We start from the raw sequence: 9,442 nt of genomic DNA on the forward strand, positions 1-9,442 counted from the left end.
AAGTGCCTCGTCTTGCCTCATGCTAGTTACGGCCCTGAAAAGAAGAAATCAAACCGTTAAGGCATCAGTACACTTGAGTTTAAGATAACAAAACAGTTTCAAAGCGGTTTTTACAAGATGTCTCAACGTTGGTTTTATAAATAATATGTTGAATGTGAATGCGTGATCCTTTTAAATCTTCCCAACTCTTAACTATCGTCAATTGTCTTTGCCTTCCTTGTGCAATTATTTTATCGATATCATAAGGTATACTTCTTCATAAAACACGACAACAACAACAACAAAATATAGACTGGACAGTTTCATTATACATTATATGTGGCCGAAGATTTTGATAAGTATGGTTGCTTTGATACTTATAATGGTGGTCGTTACGTTGGTTGAGTATAACAAACCTGTTTATCAGGAATCAAATCATTATCGTCATCCTCATCACACGCGTCTCCGTCGGTATCACCATCATTATCCTCCTGACCCGTGTTAGGCACACTTGGACAGTTATCCTGCAAGGCAGATACCACCAATTATCTCATGGCATTGCAGGGAGTTTCACTGTGTGACCATTCATTAGATAAGGAACAACCATAGAGTACAAGAGTAAGTCTGTGTCTGAGCCAAGTGGCCCATACAGCCGGAGCTTATCCCGGTTTCCGTAGCATTAACCGGCTAGGAATATTTCTACTCCCCCTGAATGGGATGCTAGTCCATCGCAGGGTTACCCCCCCAGCAGTAAATTTGCCGGTACCCACCTGGGTGGAGAGAGGCACTGTGAGAGTAAAGTGTCTTGCCCAGGAACGCAACACAGTGAACCCGGCCAGGGCTCGAACCGGAGTCCGGCGCACTAACCATTAGGCCGGCAACCGCGCCTCCCACCACAATGGTAGATTACTGACAAGTAAAGGTCAGCATCAACAGAATTCTGTGATTTGGAATTCGATATAATTTGAACCAACCTTTCTACAGTTTGGCAAAGTGCAGCTCAGTCCTTTGACAGGAATGGCATCGAAGTCGGGATCCAGTGCGCACTCCTCTCCATCACCCGCGTAACCGTCCCTACACTGTGTGACGAAATGGCATCCACATATAAAACACGAGTAAACCATTTGGGTGACGTAACTGTGCTAATAACTCTCTGCCTATTTTTAACAGCCACATTTACTATCTCAGGAACAAAGTGAAACGGCTGATCGGATATGAAATTCGATTGGTGTTTTCCAGATGATTCCTGGATGAATTTACACACGTACGTCCAGTCTCTCGATACAGTGTGCAATTATTGTACGGTGCAATGTGAGTAGCTTTATGAACAGAAATAGTTGGTCGAGGAGGAAGAACTTGGGGTATGGAAACTACATTGGCGCAAAATAACCAAGGGGCAGTCTATTTATCCAAGCTGCTCAGTACAGGAAACCGTGTAATTGCTTTTATGCGTTGTTTGAGGCGTTTTACTCTCTTCAAATTCCTCTCAACAAATACAGCTCTGATTCATCCGTAATTACAGATCAAATTTCATGATGGTGACGTTTAAAAGTGCCTTCGTTGATAACCGTAACAACGACCGTTATGATATAGGACAGTATCCTTTCTGGGTTTAGAATTAAAGCTTGAGTTCTACAATGTGTAACAAGTTCTGCATCCTTTCATTGTATCGACCATTCCCCCGTGTACAGGTGCACTGTATCAGGGAATACACATTTAGGACAACAGCGGCGTCTTTCTCTTTTATATAAAGTATGCAATAAGCTCTGTTGTAAAGCTTGTCAAGCATGTGATACGCTGCTTAATAACCTGACTGTGATATATAATTTCCATACCGTGCACTTGTATTTGCCTGCACCTGTTGCAGAGCATTGTGCATTCACTTGGCAGATATGCTGTGAACTTGTGCACAGGTCACCAGGATAACAGCCCAGATATCCATCACCAATGAATCCTGGCTTACAAGGACTGCACTTGTAACTTCCCTGAAAAAAAAAAATCAAATGAAAAATGAAGAAAAAAATTATGGCAACGTTCCGTGATTATACAAACAGCAAAAAAATTAGTCTTAGTGCATTGTTTGAAATACACCACAACCCTGAAATATGACCTGAAAAGAGAACTAGAAATATGACCTGAAAAGAGAACTAGTTGTTATGGACAAAATCGAAACTAGCCACGTTAACTTACTTAAGTTACTCCTAGCATATTTGCCAATTTTCAAAAATTGTGCCAATGTCTAAAGAGCATTGCTTGAGGTCTTACCAGGACCTTGAATTGCGATGACTTGCTTTCATTTTGATCGGGATCAAATAAGCATGCAAGTCAAAGTTTTCACCGTTTGACCGACCGAGTCAACGCAGGATGATCGCACGTTATTCATTTGCATTTTCGCTGCATTTTGACAGCCTTGAAAGCTTTTATTGCGGCAACTTTTGCGCACTTGCAAGTAAACTTGCAAATCCGTTTAGTCATCCAACGCCAGTCCATACGCAAGTTGAAATTGCGACTACTTGCGCCTACGTTTGACCAAGACCTTCAACGTCCCAGACTCAGAGATTGATAGATCTCCAGATGTGTTCTCAAACTTCCTCTCCTTATTTAAAGCCTAACTAAGTACTTTACTTGGGTGGACAAACATCATACAAATTTGAAGGCGAAGAGTAGGCAGAACGTTAAGATTCAACAAAAGTTATTTACAATTCATAACATACTTACCGGTGTGTTAATGCAGTTCGAGTTTGGATCACATGTGTCGATGCCCTCAGTGCACTCATCAATTTCCTCGCACTTTTGTTTGTACTTCTGCGCATGCTCTAATCCCACACCTGAAGGAGCGTTACCGCGGTATCCAGTTGGACACCCTCCACAGCGGTACCCAGGAGACAGGTTCGCACATTCATTGGGATCGTAACATGGGTTGGCTAGGGCGCACTAGTTGGGAGAAGAAAGATTTTAAGAATAAAGAAGTAGAAGAAGTTACAGAGTTAAATACAAAAGAGATAAATAGGCTCAGTTGGCAGATCAGTCGTTCGGTCGGTCGGTCAATTAGTCCGGTCGTTTGTCATTCGGTCGTTTGGTCACCCAGTCTAGGGCTGTCCACAAGTTGCTCGAAATTTCTCAAAAAGTTGGAAAGTTGCTCAAAACGTTGCGTTTATTGAAAAAAGTGCTGGAAAGTTGCCTTAACAAATCGTATAAAGCTTACCTCGTTAATATCAGTGCATGTTTTTCCATCTCCTTCAAAGCCATCAGGGCAGGATTCACACACAAATGAACCGTTTCCAACATTGTGACATTCCACTGAAGGAAAACAGGGATCTCCCATGCATGGACCTATTTTGTAAGAATTCACAAAATAACTATTCTTGCCAACAAGACCCAACAATGGTAGCATTTAATGATGCATTCCTTTTTATATAAGATTTCTTGAAGTAGTAGTTAATAACATAGTCCATAAAAGAAAGTAAGCTCATAAAAGTGTTTACTACCTATAGTAAAATGCGGGGTTTCAAAAAAATTTGGATTTATTTTGGTGAACCATGAGCCATGAAAAAATGTTTTTTTTTTTTTACAATTTCCTTACTAAAAGAGAACGTCATAGCAAGGAAGATTATTAGTACCAAGCATATTTGATTAATGAAAATATTTTTTGGCGTGAAAGGCCTCGGTTCGAGTTGTATTTTCCACAAATACATGTGAGGCTGTCACAAAAATGTCGAAGAGATTTTTCCGTGCAACTTACATGATTCTTTCGTAAAGCACGTCCGGCAGAGTGTGCAGTTAGGGAAGTCACCCTGGTCAGCGTACTCATTAGCAGGGCATGCACGGCATGATGTCTTCATGTAAGTACTACTGTAACCAGGCTTACAACAATAGCAAGTCTCGGCCCGCGTTACGTTGTTGTAACTTCCGGGTGGACATATCTTACAAGGAAAACCTGTGAAAAAAATTACACCACATTATTAGAAAGATAAGAGTAATAAAATTAATCAATCAATCAATCAATCAATCAATCAATCAATCAATCAATCAATCAATCAATCAATCAATCATCAATCAATCACTCACTCACTCACTCACTCACTCAATCAATCAATCAATCAATCAATCAATCAATCAATCAATCAATCAATCAATCAATCAATCAATCAATCAATCAATCAATCAATCAATCGATCGACCGACCGACAGCTATCCCTGTATCCCACCAAATACTCCATCCGCGACACAAACCTCCAGCCATTTAATAGGTTTTTAAAAGAAAAAATAGCAGTGGCTTGTTTCTTGACATTTTATCTTAGCAATAGATTTTTCTCTCTACCTGGAGAAAGGAACAACACAAAAAGCCAGGACAAACTCATGTCATCAAGTTCGGAAATCGTGCAAAGGACAAAACTAGAAGGCCAGCCACTAAAGTCTCCACACAAAGACTATTGGGAGTTGTGACATCTCGTTTTGTGTCAAATACTCAGGAGGGGGAATAGAGAGTGCCCTAGTCCATGATGCAGCGCACCAAGTACAGCAGCAGCAGCAACAGCAAAGGCAGAAGCAGCAGCAGCAACAGCAACAGCAGAAGCAGTAGCAGCAGCAGCAGCAGCAGCAAAAGCAGAAGCAGCAGCAGCAGCAGCAGCAAAAGCAGAAGCAGCAGCAACAGCAACAGCAGAAGCAGTAGGTGCAGCAGCAGAAGCAGCAGAAGCAGCAGCAGCAACAACATATTTTTCCTATAAACCTCAACATTACAGTCACTAGTTTATGGCTAATTAGTTCATGTAGTAATGCTTACTTATGATACTTTAGCACTCACCGGTTCCATCACTGTATGTCCCGGGACGACACTCGTACTGCCTTCCTGCTTTACAAACTGTGCCGGGCTCACACGGAAAGCACTTCTCTGGACACCACTGAATTGAGAACCATAAGTCAATAAATAAGTCAGACATGATCCAACTGCCATTAAAGGAGGATACTTCTGGAACTAATTTTTTAGTTTGCCGTATTTAAAAGTTTAAAGGAGTTACTTCCTAACGTGACGTAAAGACGTTAGTATCTGTCATGCACTTACCGTTGCGTTACATTTGACGTAAGTGTTTGGCGGGCAAGGTAACGTAGTGCCGTTATGGCATAACTGGAAGATAAATTGTAGACACGAATTAAAGACTGGACACAGGAATAATGACTTCAAATCATTTGCTTAATTTTTTGAAAATTAGTTTTTCCATCGAAATGAAAATGAATAGCGAGGACTTTTACAGAACTCTGAAGGGCAAGTAAACGTCATTTACATTGAAAGGTAAATAATCGTTAAAAACCTCGTTCCCAGGGCTTTTCCCTTGGTGATTTGGAACGGGCGGAAAAAAAAAGCCCTGGGAACGAGGTGGAATCGTTAAGTATATACCGTATAAAAACAATTAATTGCCCCAATCCAGTGCATTTGTCGTCACTGGTAGTTTACATTTTTATTTGGTTTATTTCATATACGCCTAGCTATATAGTGGGTTTTCGTTGCCAAATCCTTAGTTTAAAAAAGAGGAAACATTTGTTCAACACTAAATTCACTTCAATGTTATATGCTATTAGGAGAAAAACGAGGCGCTGATTATACTCATTCGTAGGACAAGAAATTTTCGATTCCATCTAAACAATTTTAAAACATCTTTAAATGTCACAGCATCGAGCTTTCCAGGTACGTCCTGGACATCGTTGTAGCACGCACGCATACGTTATGGCGTCATTTCGTACCCAGCCTTCCCAACATGCGCTACAGTTTGTTGCTCCCCCAAATGAAAATTCCGTTGGTGACGTCACTCCACACTTTTCTTCAGTTCCGTCACCTACACAGTAGTACCCAGTCCTACAGCGACGACATTTTGGTTTCGTAGTTGAATTCCTGGCTGAAATAAGATAAGTCAAGATTTAATTTATTTGTATATAAAGCGAATCATTATGAACGTGCTTGTTTTATTTTGCAATGGGAAATTTATTATCTTAGAACTGTGAAAAGATATATTTTGTAGTTTCTCGCTTCTTTTATAGACTAAAACATATTTCTATGTACGGCTGGATGTTTTAATTTAATTTTTACTTCAAAGATCTTTACATTTTTGTTCATTAAGACTTCAAATTTCATCACTTGTCGAGAGAGTAAACTAACTTAATTAACTTCGCGTCGCGTAAGAAAAATTCAATTTGTAAAAGCTCACTTAAATAGAGCGTTTTTTCTGTTCAAAGGTGTAGCTACTAATAGCATACCGTAATGATTCGATTTAGCGCCCGGGGCGCTTATTTACTTTTGGCACCTCAAGGGGAGGGCGCTTAAAAGAGACAGGGCGCTTATTCGGGACAGGGCGCTTATTTAATTTTTTGAGAAACAACCAAATGTTCAAAACAAAACTTAACAAATATTAAAATAACTAACAATAACAGAAACTGTAACAGTAACAAATTGTTGAAAGTTCAGTTACTTTTAAAAGAATTGTTGATTTTAGCAGTAAATATATACCTGTACGGTGGAGATAATGTTCATAAATTTATCTATTCGACGTCAATGACTTCCGTAGAGACACTTATCCACGATAGGGACGTTTGTTAGAATAGGGGCGCTTATAAGAGTGGGTCGCTTATTAGAATGGGGGCGCTTATTGGAATAGGGGCGCTTATTAACAAAAACACATTCGAAGGGGAGCGCTTATTCGGAAGGGGGCGCTTATTGGAAGGAGGGCGCTAAATCGAATCATTACGGTAATACTAAAAGCAGTGTATTATTGTCTAGTAATTAAGTCACTCACGATACTCTGACCCCGTCATGCCAGGAGCCCTGAAGAACACCTCTCCACTTGTCGCATTCACGAAAATTCCCCCTGAGTCTTGACACGTGGCGTTAAAAGTTATAGTCAGCGGTATCCTGTCGCCTCGTTTTGGTGTTCCTCCATCCACAGCAAAGATGTAGTATTTGTAGGTCCACTCGACAGTTTTGTTACTCCAGATGTACTCGGTGCCATTCTTGATCGCGTACAACGTGGCTTCAATTCGAGGACTTCGGGAGGTAAAGGGGTAAATGTTAGCTACCAGTAATGCATGAGTATAACGTCCTGTCCCTTTGTCAGTTATCAGTAAGGACGCAAAACAAAATTGCGGGCAAATTGTATTTGTCAGTAAGATATGTGGTCATTTTTAGGTACAGTGCTAGGTTTAACCTACAACATTCTTGCCATAATAAAAGTATACGTACAAACCCTGTTAGTTATTTTTCCTCTTATCCATTGATATGGTGTTCAAATAAATGCCAACCTTCTCTCGTTTCTGTTCAGTTCTTAGGTTACGGTTAGCCCCGATTTTTCCTCCTTTGTTCCCCCTTATGGACTGTCGAGTGAAAAGCCAATAACGCGCGAAGGAGAAAGACAAGATTTTTTTCTGTGTTTTGAGCCTTATGCTTAATTCTCCACATAGGGGAACAGCGACTTCTCACAGTTTAGCTTCTGGCGTTGTCTGTTAAAACGCGCTGTTTGCAGTTTGTCCTTTCTAAGGGGCAGCAGATTTCTCAAATGGTTTCTTTTTTGCCGTTTCTCTACTGTTTGTAAAACTGATTGAATATACTACTTACGTTTTGCGCTTCACGAATTTCGTGCCGACATTAAACTTACATTGCTTTCAATATACGACTTCTCTTGTACGTAATCCTTCCATTTATTCCACTGTCTCCGTCGGTTGCAGCAGCAACAAAGAAAGCTGCCTTCTGAAGTGGAGGGATGGGCTTGAGATCATAATTAACATTAGGCAAAACTGGGCAGTGGTCATTGTAGTCCAAAACAAACACCTGAAAGAAGGAAAAGCATATACCTTTTAAGAAAAGAAACGCTCAGTGAAATTAACGCGAATTCTCAAAATTCGTTACTTTTTGTTAGCGTTTATTTCCGCGACATTATATTAAGAGGAGCGTTAATTTCCACAACTTTAATTTCATTCCAATACTGGATACTGTCTGAACACATATAGAAACTAGGAAAGAACAGCTGAAAGAAAATAACCTTCTCTTTTCTGTACACTTTTTTTTAAGTCATTTACAATATAAAAGCCTTAAAGATATGTCATCTGCAATATTTCCAGTTTATTCTTCCTTTCAGACGAGCGATACAACAGCCAAAATATCATAAGTGAAATAACAAATTTCGTAATTTTCTTCATTTTAAAAATTTGCCCTGTCCCTCGCGTTAATTTCCTTTATTCAAAATAATTTTTTCGCCAATTCGCGTCAATTTCAGACCTTAATTAACTGGAGCGTTAATTTCCTATAATAAAGTAATATATCAAAATCGCATCTTAACACCAAGTCTTCCCATAACGATATACTGTATATTTTTTCTCAGTGAGTTATAAATTTTTCGGTATTTAAAAAGTGCCGTAATTAATCCGAATGGCTCTACTTGAAAATGATGTTGGAAACAGCGAAACGCATTGATATGATTTTGTGTTTATATTTAAGTATTCCAGCAAACGATTAGTCAAAGGAAAACGAAAACAGGTTTAAATCAAGTTTCCTTTACCTTGATAGTGATATTTCCCGATGGCCGTGCTGGCTTTCCCGTATCAGTAATCTTTATAGTAAATAAGTAACTCGTTGTATGCTCGTAATCCAACGACGACTTGAGAACCAACTTTGCTGACGGAGTGTTAATAGTGAAGGACTCGACTCCTGAAAAAAGTGCGGGAACGAGGGAAAAAATGAAATTATTACCAAACCAAGAGAGAATGCCCTCTCCTTACTAAAAAGTCTAGCTCTTGCAAATTCAAGCCACAGAAGTATTTTCGAATTCTTTTAGTAATCAGTGTTTAATAAACGAGCAGGAGTGCTTTATCAAGTTTAAAACACAATGTACAGCGAGTTTATTGAACGGCTTCAAAAACCTCTGATGTAAATCTTTTCATTCTTGCACTGATATTTAGATTTGGGTTATTTTGGCCAAGATAATTGGACATAAATTAAAAATAACATATCATTGCCACCAAAAGTCATCATATTCAGTTAGCGTAAATAAGAATAATGTTTGAACATACATTAATAACGCAGCGTTTTCATAAATCAGCATAATTTAGAACAAACCTGGGGCAGCGGTGGTAATGGGTTGGACAGTAGCATTAGCCGTTCCATTCGGACAAAAGAAAATCGTCTCACCGTCCAATACGAAAGAAGGAGGAGCTACTGTAGTGGGAGGGGAGGGCGGGGAGTATGTTCCGTCCTTGATGTCGAATCTGCGCTGTTCATTGCCAGACAAAATTTCCACTTTGTAGGGTCCAGTGGAGAATGCATCCGAGACTTTAAACTCCTACATTAAAAATGTGAAGGAATCAATTTGTTTATTTACTGCCAGGACAAAGAAAGACCTAATTTCTTGTAAGACTTTTCATTTGATACAATGTTGCGCCACACAGCACTGACACTAGAAAGTAGAAAGCTGGAAAGTAGATA

The 9,442-nt window shown here is 39.6% G+C and overlaps 1 protein-coding gene across 1 annotated transcript; it reads right to left on the bottom strand.

Moving 5' to 3' along the window:
• Positions 1 to 288: 288 nt before the first annotated feature.
• On the bottom strand, positions 289 to 9,299 carry LOC144641166 (uncharacterized; the record flags this gene model as incomplete). The annotated part of the gene is made up of 13 exons (XM_078500208.1): positions 289 to 503; positions 954 to 1,058; positions 1,815 to 1,964; positions 2,698 to 2,913; positions 3,185 to 3,312; positions 3,722 to 3,916; positions 4,784 to 4,880; positions 5,042 to 5,104; positions 5,719 to 5,870; positions 6,765 to 7,012; positions 7,620 to 7,792; positions 8,520 to 8,668; positions 9,077 to 9,299. Coding segments are annotated over 13 exons (2,031 nt in total), but the record flags the coding sequence as incomplete, so codon positions are not given.
• Positions 9,300 to 9,442: the final 143 nt, after the last annotated feature.

The sequence above is a fragment of the Oculina patagonica genome, unplaced genomic scaffold (genome assembly GCF_052425735.1).
Source record: "Oculina patagonica isolate OP01 unplaced genomic scaffold, crgOcupat unplaced718, whole genome shotgun sequence".
In the NCBI taxonomy this organism is placed as follows: Eukaryota; Metazoa; Cnidaria; class Anthozoa; order Scleractinia; family Oculinidae; genus Oculina; species Oculina patagonica.